Source organism: Cucumis sativus, chromosome 2 (genome assembly GCF_000004075.3).
Source record: "Cucumis sativus cultivar 9930 chromosome 2, Cucumber_9930_V3, whole genome shotgun sequence".
NCBI lineage: Eukaryota > Viridiplantae > Streptophyta > Magnoliopsida > Cucurbitales > Cucurbitaceae > Cucumis > Cucumis sativus.
Genome location: NC_026656.2, coordinates 2,829,847 through 2,855,274, shown reverse-complemented (window position 1 = coordinate 2,855,274; position 25,428 = coordinate 2,829,847). Strand labels below are relative to the sequence as shown.

At 33.1% G+C, this 25,428-nt stretch overlaps 3 protein-coding genes across 10 annotated transcripts; 1 reads left to right on the top strand and 2 right to left on the bottom strand.

Annotated features, from left to right (window-relative positions):
* The first annotated feature begins 622 nt into the window (after positions 1–622).
* LOC101209851 (cyclin-P3-1) lies at positions 623–4,246 on the top strand. Of its 7 annotated transcripts, none has more exons than XM_031881419.1 (4): positions 648–2,060; positions 2,632–3,044; positions 3,765–3,801; positions 3,904–4,246. In XM_031881419.1, exons 2-4 carry the CDS (start codon positions 2,644–2,646, stop codon positions 4,012–4,014), a joined length of 549 nt encoding a protein of 182 aa, XP_031737279.1. In that variant the 5' UTR covers positions 648–2,060; positions 2,632–2,643; the 3' UTR covers positions 4,015–4,246. The 7 variants fall into 7 exon arrangements, with proteins under 7 accessions (XP_031737278.1, XP_031737279.1, XP_031737277.1 ...); XM_031881417.1 differs by having other exon boundaries at positions 673–1,859; positions 2,024–2,060; positions 3,765–4,246; XM_011650511.2 differs by having other exon boundaries at positions 673–1,859; positions 2,013–2,060; positions 3,765–4,246.
* A 2,122-nt stretch (positions 4,247–6,368) lies between these two features.
* LOC101210095 (TMV resistance protein N) lies at positions 6,369–9,830 on the bottom strand. Of its 2 annotated transcripts, XR_004214345.1 has the most exons (4): positions 9,066–9,830; positions 7,767–8,155; positions 7,407–7,675; positions 6,369–7,015 (listed from the first exon to the last, which is right to left on the bottom strand). XR_004214345.1 is itself a non-coding variant. In XM_011650508.2 (3 exons), exons 1-3 carry the CDS (start codon positions 9,686–9,688, stop codon positions 7,668–7,670), a joined length of 1,020 nt encoding a protein of 339 aa, XP_011648810.2. In that variant the 5' UTR covers positions 9,689–9,830; the 3' UTR covers positions 7,162–7,667. The 2 variants fall into 2 exon arrangements, 1 of the variants encoding a protein (XP_011648810.2); XM_011650508.2 differs by lacking the exon at positions 6,369–7,015 and having other exon boundaries at positions 7,162–7,675.
* Positions 9,831–12,710: 2,880 nt separating this feature from the next.
* Positions 12,711–22,649, bottom strand: LOC101210348 (mitochondrial Rho GTPase 1). Its single transcript, XM_004139134.3, has 15 exons — positions 22,398–22,649; positions 21,818–22,049; positions 21,105–21,237; positions 20,744–20,893; positions 20,272–20,448; positions 19,881–20,132; positions 19,285–19,353; positions 19,060–19,115; positions 17,642–17,723; positions 17,260–17,471; positions 17,091–17,160; positions 16,474–16,586; positions 15,480–15,630; positions 14,602–14,788; positions 12,711–13,160 (listed from the first exon to the last, which is right to left on the bottom strand). Exons 2-15 carry the CDS (start codon positions 22,033–22,035, stop codon positions 13,087–13,089), a joined length of 1,944 nt encoding a protein of 647 aa, XP_004139182.2. The 5' UTR covers positions 22,036–22,049; positions 22,398–22,649; the 3' UTR covers positions 12,711–13,086.
* Between the last annotated feature and the right edge of the window lie 2,779 nt (positions 22,650–25,428).

Genomic DNA, 25,428 nt, shown 5'->3' with positions numbered 1-25,428 from the left:
AATGATGAGCTAATACGTAAAAGAAAAGCTAAATGCATCCAAAGCTTTTGAGATGCCCCTTGTATATATGGTCATCTTAAGATGCTCGGACATTTGATAATGTTAGAATATATATCATATGGTAAACAAAACAATAACGTAATTCATATTATGATTCCATAGCAATCATAGTTGAATTCTAACTAAACAAACCCCCTTTTAAAGTAAGTTTCAACAATCTATCTTTTAAATTATTCTTTTTCAAAAAAAGCTTTTGGATTAGTCTGATTTTTATCACACGTTTATTTATTAATAATTCTTTTGGTTCACACGTGCTTCAGAATTTGTGTCTTACACTTCACTTTTTGATTAAGAGGTTCATTAGGGCATGTTTGGATTGAATTGAGTTTTTTTTTAATAAATTATTTTTTCTAAAAATGATTCGTCTGTCTAATTTAGTGTATGGATTTTGGAACCAATTAATAGATTGGTTAATATTATTATCGGTTTTGTTTCTCAAATTTTCTTTTACTTTTTCTCTTCTTCCATTTGTTTCCTTTTTCTAATCAAAATAATGTCTACCATTTTTCTAATTAAAAATGGATGATGGAAAGAGAAAGACTTCATCTTTACTTTCATACAAATCCAGTTTGTATGAAATCAATCAAATCCGACAAATCCCACAAACACCAAAAGAGTCCGACCCATATCTGATTTCTTACGAACGTGTGTTGCTTTTTTTCTCAAACCCCATTTCTTGTGCTACACTCCAAATTCCAATGAAACCCATCAAACCCCAAAATTTTCCCATTCCACCCAATTCATTTTCATCTCAAAGTTTCCCCCCATTTTCCTGGGCAAACAGACAAAATTCATCTGTCCAACACCACTTCTACAATCAACCTCACTCACCCGTTTCCATGGAACCACCTTTAAATCCTTTCTTTCCATTTCCGTTTGATCTGAAAACAGGATTCTCTATCCTTTTGTGCAAACCCCTTGTCAAGATTTGATCAGATAGCTCAGAATCCATCAATCTGTAAGCAAGTTTTTCTTACCCAACTTCAGAATCCAGATGGGTCTTTTCTGATTGTGATAATTAATATGTGAAGAGGGAGGGAAAAAAAAATGAAGCAATGTGATGATGATTCTTGTTGCTGTTTTTCTGTCTTCTGGATTTGAACTTTGAACCGCACTTTCGGTTGTATAATGATTTTCCCCACATTTTGATTTCGAATTTGGGGTCCCCAAAAGGTAAGAGATGATGATAATCCTGCAAATTAATACCAACGAAAAGGAAACTTTATAGCTTTATGTGATTTTCTTGGAATTTTTGGCCTGCCAACAAGTCATTATTGTTGTTGTTTGTTCAGCCTCTGCTCATAGCTTAAAATTTCCATTGATTGATCTGTGCTTTTCACTTTAGTATTCTGGTAGAATGGAATCTCTATGTTCTGTTTCTTTCTCTCTCTGTGCTGGATATACCTCAGTGAGTATTCGATACTTTTTTCCCCTATAAGGTTTCTTAGATGAATGCTCCAAATGCTAATACTTTTCCATTGTGATTTGAAAGCTTGAATAATTGTGCCCAAATGGACCCAAATGACATTAAATATTTGTCCTTGGTGACTATACATGAAAGGAAAGAATAAATATAGATTAAAGCTACTTTATTCATATTCCTCTCTAATATTCCCAAGAAATGAACCGAACCAGAATCGTGAGAAATTGCTGTCTACAGGCCAGAGTTATGAATAAGCTTGTTTTCAAACCAACTTTCTCTTTCTCTTCTTATTAAGAACTACCTAGCTTTTCTGCCTGACAAGTCAAGTATGCTCAAGCAATAAAGATTGAGAAGGTTATTGAAGAAGCTCTAAACTGTAAGCCCTTTTTACTGGTGCATTTCAGGCATTTTATGTCTTCTTTTCTTCCTATATTTCCCCAAAATTGCCTGCCTCATGGTCTGTGAGCCACTTTCGTATACCGTTATTGTCTGATTTTCGTTAAGATCACCCCCTCTTTGTTCTTTGAAGCACATGACCAGTTGCCTCCGGAATTTGACATCGTTCAAATAATTATAGGTAAGATTTAGCTTATTTTTTCCATTTAAGTTTGAGGTAATTTCTGATGGAATGAATCGTTCTCTTGTAAGCTATTACTTAAACTTTAGAGTTCAACGACCTAAAAAGATGAGATTTCTCATCAGATATTGTTAGAGTCATTTAAATTTCTAGTGACATTAACTGATCTGTGGGGTCTGCTGCACGTACCGGATTCAGAAATCTAATTAAACCTTTTACCCTTCTATTTTCTAAGAGACCTTTCCCCTTTTCTTCCCTTTCAAGTTATTGACGATGAGAATCAATTGGTGGCACCAAAGCATCTCATTTGTTTAGCTGCAAAACATCTAAAGAACCATGTTTTCTTATCTCTATGATTCAAATTTCTGAATAAGTTTTAAGGAATATATGCAGCTTTAGAAGTTGGCTTTTGAATCTGTTGGGGGAATAGTCTTTATACCTTGCAATAATGTTGGTTCTAGTATCAGATTAAGAAGGGACCCACTGGTATTATTAGATTGCTTCTTTACCATTCACTATGGATTATGTATGAATTAAGCTATTAAAGTAAATAAGATTTGTGTATGTGCAGGTCTAGATAAACATGAGAGAAATGGCAAATAATGGTATGGATTTTCAAGTAGAAACAGATTCACTTCTTGGACTGAGTGAATCTGGAAAACTTATTTCGAGTTCTCCACAAGTTTTGTCAATTCTTTCCTCTGTTTTCGAGAAGTTGATTCAGAAAAATGAAAAGCTATTGAAAAGACTCAAAAAGAAAGACAGTGTTACAATTTTCCACAGTTCCCGAGCTCCTACCATGGGCATTGGACAATATATCGATCGCATCTTGAAGTACACGTGTTGTGGAACTGCTTGCTTAGTTGTTGCCTACATATACATTGAAAGGTATCTTCAAAAAACGGATGTTTACCTAACTTCTTTGAATGTCCACCGCCTTCTGATCACCAGCATCATGGTTGCAGCAAAGTTTATCGATGCCGGGTAAGTTCTACTGTTGTTTAGTTAGTTGTAATTCATGTAAGATGAAAAGATTTTGAGCTTGGTTAATATTCTGCAGTTTAGTTTCTTTATAGTTCACATCACACTCACTTTACTTCAGTTGGCTTCCCCTTCATTCGTTGAACTGAGATCATGGGAGGAGGAATCCTTAAGTTCAAGTTTTTATAGATGACCTTTTTTTAGTGAAGAAAGATGAATATATGATTCAGTCCCTCGTGTTTGCTTCATTTTTCAAAATTTGTCCACAATCATTTAAAGGTTTATGGTTATCTACTTTATTACCAAGCCTTTATTGTCACAAAAATGTTAAAATTTATTGATGAAAATATTTTATTGTACTCGCGTTGGATCCCCCACCCTACATATGTATATTAGAGAAAGACGCCCACCCACATCACACACATATACATTATTCTTCTATTGAAGTTCAATGATGCTAAGGACTTAATTATAGTCAAGATATGAAAGATAGAAATGAAAATTTTAAACGATTTTTATACAAAATGTAATAGTGATTCAAACACTGGTTTGAAAGATATCAATAGCTAGTGAGTTGTTTGTTCGATGCTGCTATACAGATACTGTGCATCTCATCAGTCATATTCTGAGATCTCTGAAAACTTCCTTCCAATTTCTTGGATGTTATAACAATACTTTTTATGTATACAATTACACAACTTAATGTGTTATGATTCTATGCAGGTGCTATAACAATACTTTTTATGCCAAAGTAGGAGGAGTGAGTACAAAAGAAATGAACAGCTTGGAGATAGAATTTCTGTTCAATTTGGACTTCAGACTTCATGTCACTGCTGACGTTTTCAGTACTCATTGTTTGCAGCTTCAAAAGGAAGTTCTTGGGGCAGAGAATCAAGTCGAACGTCGACCCGGTAACAAAGCTCGAACTAAATGTTTGCCTCAAATTACAGGCTATACTTGCAGTGCCATTTAAACACTCCCAAGGAAATCTCCCTTTCTTGAATTTCATGGTTAGTTTAGTGTTTCAAAATCTGGAGTTGTATGGAATATTATATATTATAAAGCTTCAATTCTTAGACTAAATCCAGAAAGTAAAAAGATTGTAGCAGGAAGAGGATGGGATTGTAGAGATTCAATGAAAAATGTTTCCAATGCATTGGAAATTTTTTATAATTCAATCATGATTGTTAGATGGATTCTTCAAACTTTTACTTTTTTATTTTAAATTTTTTTTAACCGCTTCCGACCTATATTCAACTAAAAAAACCTAAAAATTTAATCTCTTAATTTTAGGGTTGAATGAGTACTTTCTACAATTCAATAGAACTTTTATGAGTTGTTTTTAGTATAATTTATCAAATTTTAGAAACCATGGAATGAATATTTGATAGGGGTGAGCATGATAAACTGAAAAACCAAGCCTCGAAAAACAAGAGAGGTCGGTTAGGGTCAGTTTTCGAAAAGTTTTAAATCAAGAATTTTTAAAAAATATTTCTAAGTGTTAAACCTACTTGACTCGCAAAAATTCATTGATGTCAAGGTTGATTTGAACATTTACTAAACCAACTATGATTGGTTTGGTGGCAGTTTTGTCATAACTCACGACAACAAGTAGGGTCGTTCCTAACGTAGCACCACGTCGGCAAAAACCCCAAAAGGGCCGTTCCTAACGTAGCACCACGTCGGCAAAAACCCCAAAAGGGCCGTTCCTAACGTAGCCCCATGTCGGCAAAAACCCCAAAACATGTCAGGGAAGGTTACCCCGACGTCTCAGTCGACGTCGACATGAACGTCGGGGAAGGTTACCCCGACGTCGACATGAACGTCGGGGATACTTTCTATCCCCGACGCAGATTGCGTCGACGAAGGGGAAACGTTCACCGACGCATAGTGTCAGCGCGTCGGGGAAGGGTTTTCGCGACGTGACGTCGCTCTTCTTCTTCTAGCTTGTAATGTTCTGTTTCAATTGTATACTTCTATTATTCTTGTAGTTTTTTCGTGAGTTTCTTTTTTAACTTTGTGTTTCAGTGTGGATTCATTAACACATTTTACGGTGCTCTGGATTCTGGCTCTACTAGAATTTGAAAGGGTACATTGAAGCGAAAAAGTTGAAATGGAAAACCAAAAAGAGAAGAAAAGAGGACACTTCCGGCGGTGGTGGCGACAAAGACGGATGGCGACAGCAACACAACTCTCCTCCTCTCCCTCGACTGATTTTGGGTTTATTTTCGTTTTGCATTTTGTTCTGTGTTGATGGGAGAATAAATAGTGTGGACTTTTTCCAACGTCTCGAAAGGTACCTTTCGCCAACGTATGTAGTACACACGTCTGAAAAGTTTTAAATAATAAATTCATTATTTAAACTTTCCCCGACGTGCCTTCTGCCACACGTTGGGGAAAGGTGACCATGGTCACTTCAATACGGACACTTTCCGCTACGTGTGGCAGGTTGCACGTCGGAAAAAGTTTAAACAATAATTATTATTAAACTTTCCGCAACGTTACTCCACTCAATGTCGGAAAAAGTCTAAAATTAAATTAAATGCGTTCACTTTCTGCGACGTGCACTCTACCACACGTCGGGGTTCACTTCCGTATGTAGTACACACGTCGGTGTGCGGTAGGGTGCACGTCGTGGAAAGTGAACGCATTAAATTTAAATTTAGACTTTATGTGATGTCTTGTTCCTGTACATCGTGAAAATGGGCTTTCCGTGACATAACATTACGTAAGTCGGCGAAAGATGATCAACGGCGACACACCTTTTGCCAAAGTTGTTTCTGGTGTCACAATTGTTCTCATTTCGTGTAGTGACTGTAGTGTGTTTGTGAACAAATTAGAGTTTCGTCTAAAGCGAAGGAGTAGAAATTTAATATTTCAGCTATGCAATATCGTATAGGTAAGAACTGTAAAATTGTTAGAGTATATTAAAAAAGATGGAGTATATTATGTACTCCAAGTATGATTTAAATCAACATTTCGTTTTATCTATGTTAAGCAATTTAATATTAACATTCCAGGAATTATACTAATGTTTTACTGATAAAGTCACGTTCTTATGGAGTTATTGAAAGTATGGTTCGTAGAAGCAAAAGAGTGTTTGACTCAAGTTCTAGTCCTTATAAAAATTTAATTTGCTTGTTTTTTTGAAAACATTGTTATGGTTGGCAAGTTAATTTGCATTATTTATAACCGTGTTGATATTGCATTGCATATTCTACTCGAACGACTTCTATATGAAAAAAATAAGTGCAATATTGGATCATCAACGTTTTTGAATTCCACATCCCATTTTAAATATAAAAATCATGAATATGTATTGTTCTATGGGTATAGGCAAGAAGAATAAAATTCTGTCACGCTTCATCTTCAAATGAGATTTATCTTTGAATGTCAATGACATTATATGAAGAAAATAAGTGAGCATACATCACACACTAACAAAGCAATTGCTCTTTCATAAATCTGGATATCTAATTGAAAGGTGAAAATAATCAATCCATGGTAGATGAATTCATTCATGATCTATGATATTGGACGTATTTGGGTGTCCTTCCATTGAGCCTCTTAGCTTCTCTACTATCTTCTTCTTTCTTTTTTATCATCCACCCTTAAAAAGGTTCCCCACCTATCCCAAATATTCTTGGAAGTGTTGTCTATCGTGTGTGACCAGATAGAGTTTATCTCCATCTATGTATCCACGAACCAATGCATTAGAATCATTTGAAGCTAGTATTTCAGAGGTAATATTATGATCTTTTACAAATTTGTCCCATATAGATTTGGAGAGTGTTATCTCTGTCAGGCCTTCCATGCCACGTTTTGGTGTAAAACGAATATCGTCATGTACATGATCGTATGCTTGCATTTTGGAATTAGTCGCAATTAAAAAATTGTCTACAAGCAACAGACCATATTTGCAATCTGATTTGGCAGAGACTTCTTGAGCAAAGGATTTGACCAAATTCTTGTACCTTCATTGACATCATATCACAAACAATGGCAACAAAACTTAACACACAAATAAGAACAACAAAGCCAAATCAAATAACAGGAATTAAATTTGAAAATGAACAAATGCTCTATTTGAATGGTTTAAGGGTAAGATAAGAACCTTAAATTTTTCAATGAAACAGTTATGGATGTAGTATTGAGAATGATTTTAGATATAAACATGCATGCTTAGATGAATCATATCTTCAAATAGACGAAATAATGGTGTTTCAAAACTTTCTTGAACAGGACAACTAATCAAGGCTTGTTACGACCGCAGGACAGTTCACAGCCTCAAAACAGATTACAACATCATTCCAATCATTCATTTCCAAGGAGCTACTAGATGTTGCAGAAAAAGTTTCTACTAACCATGTATATTCTGATGTTGATGTTGGAAATTTTCTCATATAACAACTTTTGAGTCTACAGCCGATGAATATGTTACATGAAACTAAGGCCATTCCTTGATATGAATCCCCATCCACTCGAAAAGTAACAGATGTAGCCAAAGTTCTTTCTGTATTGCGATTGTGTTGAAAACTAACCCTTATTGAATCTGATGTAGTCTGATAGCTCAACCATTCTGGAATCCCACTATTCATTAGAACGAACTCCCTAAAGGCACTAGAATTATTGTCCTATGGCATAAGAATTATTATGCAAGGAATAATGTTAGTATAAAAGACAAGAACTTGATATGAAAAAAAAATGAATTGGTAAGAGATGAACCTGCTTGCTTGATATTATGTCCCCTGTCAAGATCGACAACCTCCAAATCATACTTTAAGATTTGAAAAAGGAGCTTTTTCTGTAATTGAGCAAGGCCATTGAATTGCTTTGAAGCTTCCCTAACATTTGATAGAAAGCAGCAGCCTTCAAATTGGCTAGCAATTTTGTTGTATAAAGCTTTAGCCAAAGTTGTTTTACCAATGCCTCGAATGCCATATATCCCCACCATGTCAACACATTCAGACTTGTACATTTCTTGTGTCCAGTAAAGGGATTCTATTTTGTAATCAATTCCAACTGGATACTCAGCTACCTTTAAGGGCGTGTGGGTTTGATTTAATATAGACAACACTCGTTCAACAATAACTTGAATAAGATCAGCCTCCTTTCTGTTGTTAATTAGTACACAATCATTGCAAAATTAATAGATGATGAGAGAAATCTTCTGAGATTAAATTATACATTGTGAGAATTTCTAATGAATATGAAAAAACAGTGTTAATTCCACAAATTAAATAATGCACTTGGCCAAATAAATGACAAACAATAGGGTCCTTAAATAAAGTGAAAATATAAAAAAATGATAAAAATATAAGAAAACAAATAATAATTCAAATCTCTTTTTCATGTCTACATCGATATCTTCACCAAAAACAACCCAACTCATGGACCTAATTCATGACTTTTATCTAACTCATACACCTTTGCACGAGTTCTCACTCTTTTAAAAAAATTATTTAGATTTAATAAAACACTAAGAAGAACACACGTACAACAAAGAGAGAGAATTATTAATCAACTACATATTTTTAAAATAAAGCTAAAAAAGTCTTGCAAACCTCAATATCACGATCCCCACCATTCCCTTATTAAAAAAAATGATCACTAAATCTTCGAAATGCATAGACCACATATTTAATCAACTTGTTTACATTTGTAGAAAATGATGGAAAAAAAAGTAGAATCCCCAATCCAACGCCCCTCCACATATATATACAAAGGAAAGTATAAACACAAATAGTGCATACAAAAAGTATAAAGTAAAACCAAAAGACAAAGCAAAAAGAGATACAAAAACCAGTTCCTGCACCCTGGGGCAGTTGAGAGGTTGAAACAAAAAGAGTGAAGTTCCTTTCACGATGATTTCATTCATAAGGTTGTAAACCACATCTACCATTTATTTCACTACCTATTTTTCTCATATTTTTGCTCCCACACTATTTTTGTCATTAATTATTGAAAGAATACTATTTTGTTTTTTTTAAAAAAAATCATTTAATAACAGTAAAAAACATGTACCTTATGGTTCCGAGATCCCAACCAGCTAAGTTGGCAGCAGTAGTTAAAGCATCCCTCCATATTGGAATCTTCTCCATGAAATTAGCCTCATGTTTGGCCAATGCTCCTCCAAACCAACCAGTTTGTTTTCGTACATCCGAAGGATCCACCTTGTAGAAAATCGGCAAAACTTCCTGACCCTTGGATTTCTTACATTCAATTATTTCCACCAATTCATCCAGACACCATGTCGAAGATGCATAATTTTCAGAGAATATAACAATAGAAATGGAAGTTTTGTGTATAGATTTGAAAAGGGTTTCAGAAATTTGCTCACCCCTTTCGAGCTGGTCGTCAATGAAGACGTTGACACCCTTTTGACGCAAGGCCATGTCAAGATGACTGGTGAAATTGTCTCGAGTATCCTCTCCTCTGAAACTCAAACACACATCATAGCTCCATTTGAAAGTAGATGATTCTGCTGCAACAGTGGAAGAATCCATCAGAAAGAAACGCGCAGAATAAGGAAAAGAAAAATCGAAAACACCAATAGCAATACTTATGAAGAATAATGCAGAGCAGAAATTGAAGAACAATGTATTAGATAAAGAGAGAAAATCAAACGCATTGAAGAAGTGGGGCATCGTATTTTGAATTTGATTGATACAGTACTACACAACCTATCCAATTTCATCCAAAGACTTTTCTCTACCACTCCCATTTTCCCACATTGTAACTAAATTGAAGGGAGCATAAAAGTCAAGAAGGTGGGAAGTCTGTTTGTAGAGTTCATATTTGGTTCACGTGTATGGTTTTTATTTCTTTAGAAAACTGAAATTTAAAAACCAACACTTCCTTTCATAACCGTTTGCTTGTTAGTGTAAGGTTTTCTAAAACAAATTTATTCCCTCTAATTCTTACGGTAGCTTTCATTGTTCTTGAGTAAAAAATTGGATTTTTAGCTAAATTGTAAAAGTAAAAACAAGTTTTCAAATACTAATATTAGTTTTCAAAGTTTGAGTTATCCAAATCCAAGGACCTTAAAGATTTGTGCAATTTAGATGTTGATATTAGTTTTTCAGAGTTGTTTCCATTCAAATATTTTACTACCGAAGGGTGTATCAGTCGATCAAATATCATTCGGTAAGTCAACAACATATTTGCTGACTATTTTGATGTAGGTATACGTAGAACACCACTTCATCTAATGTGTAAAAAAAATTAATTATAAGTTATAATAGTGTAAATTTTATTAAAAAATAATATATAAATAAAATAATACACGAAACTCAAAGGTGGATCAATTGGAGCGTATAGTGCTACTTGTGGTACCAGGGAATTTGGCGTATGCTCATACTTGCAAAGTAACATTAATGGGCCTACTATTTCTAAAGATCGAACATTACTGGCTTGACACAATTTTCTATACAGCCATGCAAGACATGTAGCGCCCCAAGAATATGTACAAGTATGTTCGCAATCACGAAGAAACATACAGTGGACCAAGTATTTAATTTGTCAACAAACAGAAAACCTCCAATGAGTTGCATAATATATATGCACGAGCATATCTCTAAACACTCACAACGTCGGCATCTGGTGACAATTCTCTGAATTGTTCTGCCAACCATTGAAGACTTAATCGTTGACCTTTCATGTCAGTAGAACTCCCAAAAAATCTTCACAGACTTGCTTCCAGTTAACAAGCCTACAACAGACTCACCATCCATCGGTAACCCCAATTGGATTGCAACGTCCTATAATATGATTGTGCATTTCCCAAAAGACATATGAAAGATGTGGGTATCTAATCTCCAACGCTCAACCAAAATAGTGATCAAGTGTCAATCCAACTGCATGAATCTTATCTGAAAAATCCCAAGAAATCCAACCGCCTCTGAGTATGGCACAATCCGCTAATTTGAAAGGGGTTGTCCATAATGTTGCCTCTGTCCTCCGACAACTCAAAATAACTGTGGAGGTATCCCATAGACGGTGAGCGATGAAACGTCTATAGGTATAGTTGGATAGGATCAGTCGAACCAGGTTCCATTGTGCAAACTATTGTCAAAAAGTAATTCATTTATAACATGATGTATTGCAATAATAACATGAAAAATGAAAGTTCAACCACATAAAAGTGATGAATTCAATATATTTTACATGTCCAATTTATAAAAAAAAAAAAATCAAAAGCATAAAATTAAATAATTACATAATACAATAATATGAATTTAAGTTGTATAGTTTACATATCAATATACTAAAACTTTAAATCAAATAATTTCAAGTTACCCATAGATAGAAAGACACTCTTTAAAATATTTTATCGTACTAATCCCCCACCCTACATATTAAAAATATTCTTGAATTTCATGGTTAGTTTAGTGCTTCAATAGCTGGAGTTGTATGAAATATTATATTGTAAAGCTTCAATTCTTAGACTAAATCCAGAAAGTAAAAAGATTGTAGCAGGAAGAGGATGGGAATGTAGAGATTCAATGAAAAATGTTTCCAATGCATTGGAAATTTTTTATAATCCAATCATGATTGCTAGATGGATTCTTCAAACTTTTTCTTTTTTTAATTTAAAATTTTTTTAACCGCTTCCGACAAGTTATATTACAACTATAAAATCCTAAAAATTTAATCTTAAATTTAAGGTTGAACGAATACTTTCTACAATTAGAAGAATTTATCAAATTTTAGGAACCGAACTTGTAGTAGGATAAATATTTGATAGGAGTGAACGTGATAGATTGAAAAAAATAAAAACCGACCAAAATGAAATTAGTAGGTCAAAAAACGAGAGGGGTCAAATATCAAAGTCTAATGACAATTTTGTAAAAAAGAAAAAACTGACTCTGACTAACCATAATCACCTCAAATTAGTACAGAGTAGTTTAAACTTTATATAGAATCACCATTGTTTACGGTTGCAAAATTACACAAGTAGCTGCTTTTTAAATAGACTTCTTTTAATTAAAAAAATGTTGTCTTAGACGTCTCTTTTCCACTTGGTTTTTTCTTATATATTTTATTTAAAACACCACCTCATACAAGATTTAAAACAATTATATCAAACTATATTTAAATATTAAATATCAAGTCTCACATATTATGATATTACTTTAAAAGCTACAATCCTAGGGTTGATTCTGAACTTTTCTAAAAGCATAATTGCCGGCCACTAGATGTTCTAAAATATATCCCAACTAAAACGAAATGCCTTCTCAATAAAAAAAAAAAAAAAATTCACATTGGAAATACTAATTTGATTTGTACCAAAAGTCTGGTTTTAAATGTAAATTTTTAAAAGTTTTAACAAAAAAACTTAATTATTTACTTGGAGTTTAGAGTATCCACTAAAAGGAATACATTAGTTAATATGTCCATTGTGCAAACACGCTTGCTTTCTTACACAAATTAGGTTGTTCTTTCTATTCTCCTTTTTTTTTTTCTTTTTAACAAATATTCATTAAATAGGAAAACTAAAAACACAAACCGTCCGCGTCGTTAAGCATAGACAACCAATCAAAAAAGAAGGAAACCCGAAAAGTAGTTACTGACTAAAGCATTTTGCATAAAGATCCAACACTCACACCCTCTCCCCCCTAAAAAAAAATATGTAACAAGTAAAATCAAATAAGGACAATGAACATACTGTTTCAAGCAAAAATTGAAGAAACAATTGAATTATTTTCATAGCAAAAACTTTTCATTGCCCCTTCTGATTGTACAACCATAAACCCTAGGCATTGGGGAGAACCCTATAGCAGAATAGGGTTGGACTTAAAATTATTATACATAAAAAAAAGAAAAAAAAAAAACCCAGAAAACTAAAACTACAAACATACTCTTTTGATTGAAAAAATTGCAACTTGTGTCATCTATTATATATCTAATAACCCAACTAAGGAAACCCAATTGAGTCAGACAAATATGACATAAGGGCTGACCATTGAACAGCTCAAAGTATAATAAAGATTTAGGATACCAACCATATCTAAACCAAGTCGATGATGCCTTCTTCCCTTCTCATTTAGCTGGAAGAATTCTTCCTTGCAAGGTAGACGCGGTAAGCTGCCAATCCAACGATCGTTACAGCAGCTCCGACTGAAATAACCACATTACGAAATCAGTTGGAGAGACTAAGGGACTTACGAGTCATCACATACTCCTCTTGTTGCCAATTGGGTTTGATATGATAGATGTAAATGAGAGAGAATGAGAAAGGAGATATTTTTTTTAACATCTGAAATGTCATGTCAATATTAAAAATAATAAATAAATAAATGTACACTGACAGTTACTGACAAAGTAACGCAAGAGACCTTTTAAAGCTATTTCTCAAAACTCAATGAAAAGTGCACAATTTAATACGTTAGAGAACAAAGGAACTGTTCCTGAAAACTTATGGACCAACAAGGTAATTTTTCAGGGAAAAAACCCTCCTACAAGAATTAGGAGCTCAAAAGTGAACAAAACATTTGACATCTCATTATCTATCAAAGGACGAGGGAAAACTATGACGAATTACACTGAGAAACCAAGAAATAAGCCATATAGTCTAATCTCATAAAGGAATAATGATGCAAGTGTGAAAAGAGTACACACTAGCGACTCTTAGTCATCCTCCTTGGTACGGACGTTATGCCCAACAGAGCATTTCATAAACCGTAGAGGTAACACGTCCATACTTGTTCGCAATGGCTTTCCAAGGATTTTCTGAATGTGCCTTTCGACCCACAGCATGAGGTAACACGTCCATACTTGTTCGCAATGGCTTAAAAAGTTTCACTATTAGCATAATATACCCTCGTTAACACATTGGATGAGAGACAGCCAACTTGTATTAGAGAAAAAGGTCCTTCCCGAGACAGTCGTTTTTAAATCTTCTCCAAGACAAGGTTTCAGAAAGAATCACTCTCCACAATCCCATCTTTTCCCATCTTGCACTTTTACTCATCAACCACCTCATTAGCGATTAGAATGGAATTTAAGGTTTTCCTTTCAAACAAAGGTTTAATAATTTGGCACTGTGAGTCAAGAATGTCATTCTTGAGAAAATCACTGAATCCTTTATTATTATAACCTTTTTGAGGATATCCCAAGAGAATAAATTTTTTCACTGACATCAATAAAAGAAAAAGGAAAAGTTAAGACAGTTGTCCACGACATCTGGAAGTGACATCATGGCCATAAGGTTGCTATGTATTGAGCCAAGGATTAATAAGATTATGACTATACAGCAAATTTAACTCATGGACATCAAATCGAGTAGGAACCTAGGTTGTCTGAGCACTTTTCCAAAATGTTTTCTATTAATGGTATTAACCACAAAAACGTCCTTTATAAATAACTTGTAAAATTTAAACACGTGATTTTGGAAGAACAATTTTAGTTCCGAAAAACAAGTATTCGGTGGGATGACAAACTCATTTATGCAACCAGCCAATGAAGCAAACTGTCATACACAGCAGTACATAGTAATGTTCATTATCAAGTAGGCTTTTCATGTTGCTATGAATGAGGAGAACTACAGAAATCAACATACCTGAAACAAACATAAGAGAGCGGTTTATGAGCTTGTGATAATGCTTGCGGCTTCTGCCTGCCTCAGTTTCAGGGATGCTTAAATGAGGATGCTCTGCAGCTGATGTGATTCTTCGGAATACGTTATTAAAATCACCCAATTTCGTGCTGATGGGTATTGGAGGTTCTATACCCATATCCTGGCTCACCTACCAAATTGCATCGAGACATAATGATAAGGACGGTGATATTAAAAGATTCAGGATTTCACTAAAATATAACATTATATTGGATGATGAACAGAGACAATTATTAGAAAGTGGACCCAACAAAATAAAGATTACAAGGAAAAACCATAAACAGATTAAATACTTGCTAAATAAATTGTATTTGATTATTTTATTTTTTTTAATTACTATGAAACAAACTTTCTTTCAAATGAATGAAACTATATGAGGACATTTTTTGTTCAAACACAGAATTGGGGCAACTGATTCTAATAATTGATTGATAATGGTTTCTGTAGGAGATGAAGTGAATATGAGCACCAAACAATTGCAACACTGATAGGCTATGTTGTAATTATCAACTCATTGTTATTCTTTCGGACTGAGACCTTTTTTGAAATTGGGTGGGGGGCTTGGTTGTTGAAAGCTTAGTTTCTTAGTAAGAAAAAAAAAGTTGTAACTTAAACATAACATTGCTTTTTCTCATCAAAATAGTAATGTCAGAGAGAGGTTTATGGTAAACCTGTAATCTATAACATTCTGATTCAGTGGATGTGAATATATATGAACAGACACATATATGTATTATATATGAATTCAGTTCAACTATCAGAACGTTAACAGTGTCCTGTGTGAATGACTGAATTTATATGGTACATAGAGAAAAAGTTACCCTAGTAGAATCTTGTATGGCCAAAGGAAATGAATCGAGGTCATCTTTGGCAGCAACAATTAAACAAGGCACTTCATAGCCAGTATCCTCACCATGACTTGCAACTTCAACCAGCAAATCGGTTGCTTTCTTCCAGGAGGACTCATCGGAGCTGGAAAAGAAAACAAAGTTGGTGCTCTACGATAGGAATTCAATTCATTGGCATAAACATACAAGGAATTGCTTATGCTAGCCAATACATAATTCTTCTTTTTTACATTCACAGAAAAAGGTATGCTATAAAAAGATTGACGAGAATTCATGATAAAAATATTTCAAGATATGTTTCATTTGTAAATCACATTGAGCACCACCATATCCATCATTATCCGAAACATCAATCAGGATGTTGAAAGGATTTTATGGATGTGCATTGCAAGGAGAAGCTTGCCATCCTAATAACCAATTAGTCCAAGAATATTAGATAACCGATCATTAAGAAGAAAGAGGAAAAATAACTAGTAGTCTATGCAACTAGAAGACCATTCATTAAAAAGAAGAAAAAAGTAGAACTTCAAATTAATTTGTTACTGAAACCTTGGGACAGACCATTCTTAGATTAATGATTTGGACAAACTAGAAAACCCTGCTTAGGATGAAGTACAAATCTAGAGCATCGGAGGTTAAGGCCCTTAGTAAGATACAGTAGTCGGAGAGGGACTATAGTAGCTTTCTGAAATCCCCCTTAGGAGGTTGGTGACTGTCCCATTCCTTTCAAATTTTCATATCAATGAAAGTTCATGCTCAAAAAATAAAATTATAGTGAAAGAAGAGAAAAGGAGAAAAACAGACAGTGTGTGGCAGAAGCTTATATAAATGTCATCCAGGCCTTTCTCTCTTTCCAAATACAAGTGCCATTTATGATCCAGAAATAAAAAATATTATCATCCTAATATGGCGTAACATTGTTAACAAGCAATGGCCGTTTGCCCGTTTCCATTAAAAAAGAAGTTACCTGTCATGCACAAATAGTGCAATGTCACACGCAGCTAAAGACTCTTTGCTAGACAACAGTTTTTTCACTCCATCTTCAGGTATCTCCCTCAAAATAAGGGTTTTTTTTGTTCCCTGTAAACCAAAAAAAAAATTACAGAGAGGAACTATCAAATAAGAGCAGACATCATAGTTTCTTAAAAATAAAACTAAAGTTGAGTATTTGACTTTATATCCCAAAACATGCTATCACTTCACTGATTTTTGAGTGTATACATTAATCAAAAGTGCAACAACTTCAATGGTCAATGAAAATCAAATAGAAGGTAACTTTTGACAAAGGTGTGAACCATAAATATCCTCAAAAAGCCTCCATTTTTAAGACAACCTTTGGTTATTCAATCAATCATAGAAATTATATCTTAACGCAACTGTATATTTTATGGTAGTTGGTAGCTACACCATATTTCACCAACTTTGAACATACTGTCTGAAAAATCATCATAAACTCTCTCCACAAGGAATAATTGCTTCCAATTCACAAATTATGAACACGTGATATTATATTAAGACCTTGAAAATTGAAATCTGGATCCATGCTTCACCAATTAATCAAAACAAGGACATAGCAGAACTTACTTCAGGTTGGTCGACAACGTTTACGGCATAGCGTTCTTCAGTGGTAGGAGTGTAGGTCACAGAAAATGGCCTGTGTATCAAATTTTCTTAACACGTGACATGCTCCAAAACTAGTACTAAAAATTAATGCCTCTAAAAACTAAATAAGTAGAGAATGTTGATACTAAACCTTGCAAGAAATGCATCCAATAAAGAAGATTTCCCTGCTTTCTTAGGCCCAAACACAAAGCACTGAAGAACATTTCGGTCTAACTGTTGTTTCTTGCGATCCAACCGCCTTTTCCTCGTCACACGAACAGCAGATGCAGGATCACCAGGGTAACCAATGTATATCAGATTTTCAATGGTGTAAACTGGGTTTAGGAGTGTCATGAGGGACCACTGCAAAAATTCAAGAAGAATAGACAACTATAAATAATACACTTCTTTTAGAAGAAAAAAAACTCTCAGAAACACATGGTGGAAGAGAGGGAGGGGGAGAGTTAAAATGAGAAGAATACGGAAAATATGAAATACATTATCTTATCAGGAAAATTGGTTGAAAAACTAACCAGTGATAAAAAGTCATCAATTGACAATCCTCCCATTGCATTTCGCTCTGCAGAATCTTTGTATGGAGATTCATTCCAAGGACTGGCGTTTCAATGAAAATGTTGCATAAGAAATCAAAGAAGCTCATTAACTTACCAAAACAATAAATCATGTTTTTCAAAGCTTTTCTGTAACTGTTCTGTAGGCACAATTTTGCTTGATTGGCCCCTTTTTCTCTAGAGTGACCCCGTTTTGCGGAATTATGTTTTGTAGGCCCTTGTATTCTTTCATTTTCTTTCTCAATGAAAGTGGTTGTTTTATTAAATGATAACAATAATAACAATAAATTATGTTGAAAAGCATAATGGTTGCCAAATCAGTTTAACAACAAATGTTGGAGAAAATTTCAAAACCTATTTTATAAAGATAGACGTAGGATCTAAACAACCACAAGTAAAATATGAGAAATCTTCACAACAGAATTGAGTTATAACTAGGCAAAGGGTCAATGTTATATTGTAGTTGCTTTAACATATTTGAAAATTGAACCATCATTAGATCTGGAGTATTAATTTGACACATGGAAGAATGAAAACATGGGGAAAAAAAGTATTACAGTATCAACAAAGTTCAGATTTATTTAGGAACAGAACATAATACACCCAAGCAACTAGCACAATATTGATATAACGACTTTCATAGAGTAGAAATGAAAGAATATAAGTACACTGCAAACAAAAAAAAGCCAAGCCCACAAAAAGGGAACCCACTTATAAGTAGGGGCCCAGCTATACTAAATAAAATCTATGTGAAAAATATTTTCTTTCTGTCGTAGACTCATAAAAACTCTAAACTCAAATTTTAAATCTTGACAAGATTTCTACAAAAGCATATGGATAAAAATAAAGCCACAAAACATAAATGCAAACTAAAAAAATTCAAGGGCATTCAAAAATCTTGATAGAATTTCCATGAGAATGTTGCAGAACTAAGAGTAAAAACCAGGGGGTATGTGAAGAGGCCATTTAGAAATGTTGCAGACTCTCACCAATAAGATTCTAAAAGGACAACCCACAGTGCATAGAATTCTGAACTTGCAATTTAGTGTTTAGTAGGTCTAAGAATATTAACTCCAGCATTAAACAACACTAAATTGAAAGTTTAAGGACCATTTCAACATTTCTTAACATTTAGGGACCAAAATGACATTAATATGAAAGCTCAGAACCTATCAAACACTTTTAGACACATAACTGAAAGTTCATGAACAACTTTATAAATTTTTTAAAAAATAGCATATTTCAAAAAACAAATAATTGACAGAAAATATGACAGATTATTTTCTCGCTCAATGCACGAGGATGTTATCTTGTTTATACAAGTTTGAACCATAATCCCCCGAATGACAGGAAACTACCAAATACTGTAAAGCCAATACCTCTCCGGTGCTGTAGAAAATAGTTCTTCAAGATCACGGGGACGCAAGGCACCATCCTGGAGTGTAAAGAAAAGGCATGGATTACTTGGTTACGAAAATAGATCTATAAGCTCGATTATACTAAACAATTTTAAAATACAAAAAGGAAACAAACAAACTATTGGTTGAGAAACCAACAAAGAAACTAAGAATTTATAATTTGGAAAGTTGTAAACTATGACATACACCATCACCATCATAGAGCTCAAATATTCCCCTTAGAAACTCGAGTGCTTCATTTGTCAGCTCCACACTCTACAGAAAGAACAGCCTTTGGATAAGAAATTTTGAACTAGAATTATACTAATGTGGAACACTTTAGGAAAAAAATTACAAAATGCAGTATATTGTCTTACAAAATCATTAACACCTGATGAGAGAAAAATAAATAAATCATAATATTCTTTATAATATTATATCATACCACAAAATGATAAATGTAAAACAAAAAGAGAACAAGAAATCCTCCCTAAACCTAGCTAAAGAAAATCACTCCACTTGAAATTGAAAATTTTCACATCCCAACCAATCCAGGATAAGTTAATGGCTTCCACTCTAAGCATTTACCACATCTACAATATTAATTTAAAGCCTGCTCCATGAAAGCGAAAGAGTATTTCGAGAAAAGTCTTGGAGATAACAAATATCCAATAGTATACAAAATGTAAAAACTGAATATATATTATGTTAAGAATAATTTTGAAAGTCATCATCAGAGTGTGTGATGCAGTTGGCGTGTTCTACAGAAATTGAGAGGACTGCTGCGATATTATTTTCATTACCTGATCTGGAGCTCTCTTTCCTAAAGTTGGGATAAGTTCATCCGAAAGCTTGATATCATTATCGTACCCAAACTTCCTGAGTACAGTCCATGTTGTCTCCAAACGCCCCTTCTCTATAAATAAAGCATGAAGAAAGAGGAACCCTGTCAAAGTGAGTCCATGATCATTCACTCCTTCAGGAAGTTTTTCTTGCACAACCCTCTTAACCCCAACAATTTCAGAAGGTTGTAAAGGAGCGTTGAAACATTTGACCTGAAAGAAAAGAGCGAAAAAGAAAAATAACAATAATAAGAAAGCTCCATAGAGTCAAGTCAGTTATTATCGGACAAAGATTAAAAAAAAATTATGAGGTGTTTGCCAAAAAAATTGTAGACTATGGTTAAAGGAAGACCTGAAAATCATTCAGCTCTGCATCGCTCAAAGCACCGTCTTTATCGTGATCACAAAGAATAAATATCCGTTTCAATGCTCGTACACACCTAGGCTTTAGAGTTTGAGTTTCTTGATCAAAAAGTGGACCTGTTGGGTGAAGTACAGCTTTCTGGGCGTAGTAAAAGACCTCAGGAATCTGCAAATGGAATAATACAATGTTGAGAACATGTGGTTCTAAAGCCTTAACAGTGAACTAAGCAAAAATGAGAAGTGAAAACGTACATCTATGAGATATAGATAACATTTTCAAATAAGCACTACTTGGCAGAAGTTAAGTGAACCAATAAATGAAGTTGGATGTGAAACCAGAAAATAATGCAGAACGGTTTGAGGGTTCCTTTTCTTCATATACTCATGAGTAAGGGAGCAATAAATAAGTTTTTTTCCTTTTTCTACTGAGAATGCAAATAATTTCATAGAAAGATGAATACCTGGATATGTTTAAAAGCTGAACACTCAATGCATGTTTCAATTTCTCGAAACTGCTGCATTATTGGGGACATAACCTGCTCCAAGCTCACCTGCTGATCCTCATCTCTCAAATCCAGCTTACAGCCCACTACTATGACGGGAACCCTCACCTGCTTGTTTAAACCATTATAATCAACATCAATAAAATAACCTACATAACTTATAAAACACTGAGCTTATCTTGGAAAAGAGACCCTTTGCTTTTCAAATTGAAGAAACTTATCAAGATAAACTTGTTGGTTTAGCACCAAGATCAGCGATTTTATTACCGTGTCATTTTCCATCCACCAAGGTAAAAGGAGGGAGTAAAAGTTAACTGACCTCCAGTTGACGAAGTTTTGGAAGCCAAAAAGTACTCAGCCGATCAAGGGTGTTAGGCTGATCACAAGCATAAGTTAACACCACTGCATCAGCTCGCTTAAGTTCCTCAGCAACTTTTGCACTATCCTCAGTGCTGGGACAAAGAAAAACAAGCAAACAAAAAGAGGAACCTTAGAAACTTCAAAAATGACCTTGAATACCTTGTGGAAGATTACATTAGCGAGAAATACTCAGCTTTATTTTCTAATTGGGATTTGTGGGGGGGATTTGCATTAAAGAGCAAATAAAACACATTGATGGGATGGTAGACTAGCAATCTAGAAAGCTAAAAATTAGAAAATGGTGCTGCAACCAGCAACAAGAGAATGGGCAGAAGCAGTAGCCGTGCTTAAATATAGAAGCAGGCAGCAAAGCAGAATGTAGAGTGAACAAGGTGCCGATTCTCTGGACTCTCTTTTCGATTTAATTTTCACCCACTAAAAACAAGTAGCCATGATTAAATATAGAAGCAGCATGGGAAGAAAGGGATATACAGATATATCGCCGTAGGTAGCAGAATTCTCCTATTATTATTTATTAAAGTTGGCACTAGTTATCTCAAGACCATAACCCTAAAAGGCAGTATTAATGGCTCCAATAGCACATTCTCTTAGTCTATTGTCTCAGTATCAGGACAGAATGAAAACAAACAAAACAAACATAGCAACCAATACCGTGATGAAGTATCGATGATTGTGGTGGGAACACGATCCGGGTAAAAGTCTTCAGGCAGCCTCGTCGGCGGCAATACCGGGGGGACATTCACTGGAAAATTGTCCGCCGCAGCAGTAACGATCAAGCTCGATTTTCCCGTACCACGGTCCCCAGCGATAACTATACGAACCTCGGTCCTGCCACGTGAGTGTACATTACTAGCTGGCGCTCTTGCCATTGGAAGTCTAAAACCTGCAAAAGCGAAATCCCAAAACAACCTTCAGTGACTTAAAAATTTCTTCCACAAAAACATAAACACCATAAAAACAAAAAATCAAAAAAATCGAGCTATCTCTATCAAAAAGCGGATTCTTCAACAGCTCAAAAAAGACATAAAAATAAAAATAAAAAAATCCAAAGAAATTATCCATAGACTGTGAGAGAGAGACGCAAAATACAATCAAAGCAAAGCGTTTATCAGAGTATGAAAAACAAGTAGTAATGAGTGAAAGAATGAGATAAGAAACGAGGAACGAAGAGTGATATCGTGGTATTAAAAGTAATCGAGAGGGAATAATCCAAAGGGTGAAGAAAACTGGCCTTTAGAGATTATATTGTATTTGAAGGTGGAAAGTTGTAAAGCGCCACCAGACGCGGAAGCGTCAGTAGCAGCGACGACGGCGATGTGGCGGAGCTGGTGGCGGAAGTGGCAGCGGCGCGGCGGCTATGGATGCGTCGGGAAGAAGATGGAGAGAAAGAGAGAAAGAGAGAGAGAAATGGGCTTTCTCTTGCTTTTCTTCGTGGCTATTTTTCAAAATACGAAAAAAGAAAAAAAGTAAAGAAAATAATTGCCCTCTTCCTTCCGCATATCGTTACCCATAAGTGCACGGAGTTTCAGGGTTTTGGATCAACGTCGGCCTTTTAGTCCGGCCCAACTTCTTCTTTTTTTCTAATGAAAATTACTTTACCTTTTAGTTAATAAGTTTTAAAATGTTAGTTTACAAATAGGTTTAGGAGTTACTCAACTAACTTTATATTGTTTTTTTTCTTTAATTCTAAATACCATATAATTATTTTAAAAAAATCTAACAAAAAAAATTGTTTAATCACTTTTAAACATATTTTTTAAAAACTTGAACCGTGAAAATATCAATTTTGAGAACTCGGAGATTGTTTGTGTCTTTGTCGTAAATTTAGAAACTAAAAAGATACGTCGTTAAGTCTCATGAATCAAACCGAACATATTCACTGTTTTTCTTTTCTAAGAATTTACAATATCACTTAAAATGATCATTAAAATATAAATTCTTTAAAACCATATATTAGAGATAAAAGGACGAGAAAGTAACATATGATATGAAAATAGGGTGTGTGATCCAAAATTCTTCTATTTTAATAACCTAATAAGTTATTTATTAAACCATATAATTTGACTTATCGAAATTAATTCAATACTAATAATCATTTGATTTTTTTTTGTTTTTTACTTCTTAAAATTAAGTCTATTGAAAATTTTCCATTTATTTTGAAAAAACTTGAAAACAATTTAATATCTATTCTACTCTTATTTTCACTCTGAAATTTATTAATTTACTTCTTAAAAAATTAAGTTAAATTTTGAAAACTAAAAAATAATATTTTTTTTATAAATATATCAAACACCAAATTACTGCCTTCCTTTTCATCTTATTTTTCCTTCCATCTTTTTTTCTATTACATTTTAACTAGATAGACAAATCTAAATAATCATTTACCAAGTAAATATCTAAACTAGTTAAGAATCTTTAAAAAAAATTATGAAAAAATCTTCAAAAAAAAAATGTTAAATTTAAAAATCAAATCTAAACCATTGATTGCATAAATAGCCAAATCTACACATGCCCATAAACGATGTGTTTGGTACAAGAACTATACCAAATATATTTTTCATTATGGACTTCTTTTTTGTTGTATGGTATATTTCGTCCTCTTTGAAAAAAAAACCCTTTAAAATATTGTTTTTGTTTTTAAAAATTGGTTAAAAATTTAATCATTAAAATAGATACAAACCATTTTAAGAAATTAAAAAGAAATAGTCTTTTTAGATTTTAAAAAATCATGAAATAGGTCTTAATATTTTATATATATTATACAAGTTTGATATTTGATCTATCATTTATCACATTCACCGTTGAAATATGTTAAAATAAAAGAAAACACAATTAAGAAAATTCCAACCAATAGAAAAACTAAATTGAAAGAATTGTTATAGAGACATCTTACCTAATTTGACATTTAAATCATTAAATAAAGAAATTCGTTATTATTTGATATTCACGTTAAAAGCAAAAATAAAAGATAAAAAGTCACATTTCATCCTTAATTTAGATTAAATAAAAATAGATATACAGCCTCTAAATTATCGAATTTTATATTTTAAAAATAATTTTCAAATATCACTTTATTATATAATATTACTGAAATTATTAAAGTTAGATAATATTTTAATTTTTAATCTAAAACATAAATTTAAAAAAAAAAATTCAAAAATAGCAAAAATAAATTAAAATATTTACTAGCGATACAAAAAATTTGAACTCTATCATAGTCTTGTATAAGTATGGATTTTATTTTATAAAATTTACTATTTTTAACATTTTCTCTATTTTTAAAATTTTCTCATATAAATAATAGTTAATAAATGTATTACAATCGTTACGAAAGGTCGTCGGAGGGCACACTTGGAAATATGGGATATAAGACTTGCCTAATTTTAATTCAACCTAACTTAGGGTTTTATGTTGTAATTGTAGTGCAATTTCTCCGTCCTTTCTAGAGATTTTTTCCTCTCAAATTTAAAAAAGTTTTCAAACTCGATTTACATTGACATTTTATTAAATAGATAAACTTTTTTTAACCTAATTTTCATATCATTGCAACAACCTTAAATTTGATACCAACCAAAAATTGTTAAAAAAAAATAATTATAGTTATGTGAAATTTTCAAATTTAATTAGTTAATGTATAAGAACTAAAAGTGTACATGTAGTAAAAAAAATTCGTATATAAAGATAATAGATTTTGAGTTCAAATCTTTATCCAACATTTTTATTTCTAATTCAATATAAAAGAATATATATATAATATATATATATATATATATATAAAAAAAAAAAGCAAATCACATTTTATATTTTATCTATAATATGTGTTTAAAAAAAATCTTATGTTATATCTAAAAGTAAAGCAGATATTTGTACGAAAGTTATGTTGTATTTCAATGATACAGACTATGTAGTATGTATTGAAAAAACAGTTATTATATTTGTAAAATAAACCTATAGTTGATTGAGATTAGTGTATATAATTGGCAAGCATATACTAAATAAAATCTTGTTAAAATAAATAAAGATAGATACTAAATCACCATTTAATCAATGCAAACTTATTTTAAATGTGTGATATTTACTACATCTATTTTGAATGCACAATTTTTTCTTCCCATGATTGATGATCTATTACATAGTGTTATGTTTACTCTAAGTATTATCGTCAGCAGTTTTCTTCCTTCTCTTAGAGATATTGCACAACAAAACAACTGCACAAACATTTTTCGTTCAACTAGTCAAAGATTAATACATTAGTTTAGATT

Excerpts from the sequence above, each read along its gene's own strand:
- LOC101209851 (XM_011650513.2), top strand. The coding sequence starts at position 2,644 with ATGAGAGAAATGGCAAATAATGGTATGGATTTTCAAGTAGAAACAGAT. Across the intron at positions 3,045-3,764 it reads GCAAAGTTTATCGATGCCGG|GTGCTATAACAATACTTTTT; the intron begins GTAAGTTCTACT and ends GATTCTATGCAG.
- LOC101210095 (XM_011650508.2), bottom strand. The coding sequence starts at position 9,688 with ATGCCCCACTTCTTCAATGCGTTTGATTTTCTCTCTTTATCTAATACA. Across the intron at positions 8,156-9,065 it reads TGGGATCTCGGAACCATAAG|AAAGGAGGCTGATCTTATTC; the intron begins GTACATGTTTTT and ends AATTAACAACAG.
- LOC101210348 (XM_004139134.3), bottom strand. The coding sequence starts at position 22,035 with ATGGCAAGAGCGCCAGCTAGTAATGTACACTCACGTGGCAGGACCGAG. Across the intron at positions 20,894-21,104 it reads CAAAACTTCGTCAACTGGAG|GTGAGGGTTCCCGTCATAGT; the intron begins GTCAGTTAACTT and ends TTAAACAAGCAG. Across the intron at positions 19,354-19,880 it reads GAAAGAGAGCTCCAGATCAG|AGTGTGGAGCTGACAAATGA; the intron begins GTAATGAAAATA and ends TTCTTTCTGTAG.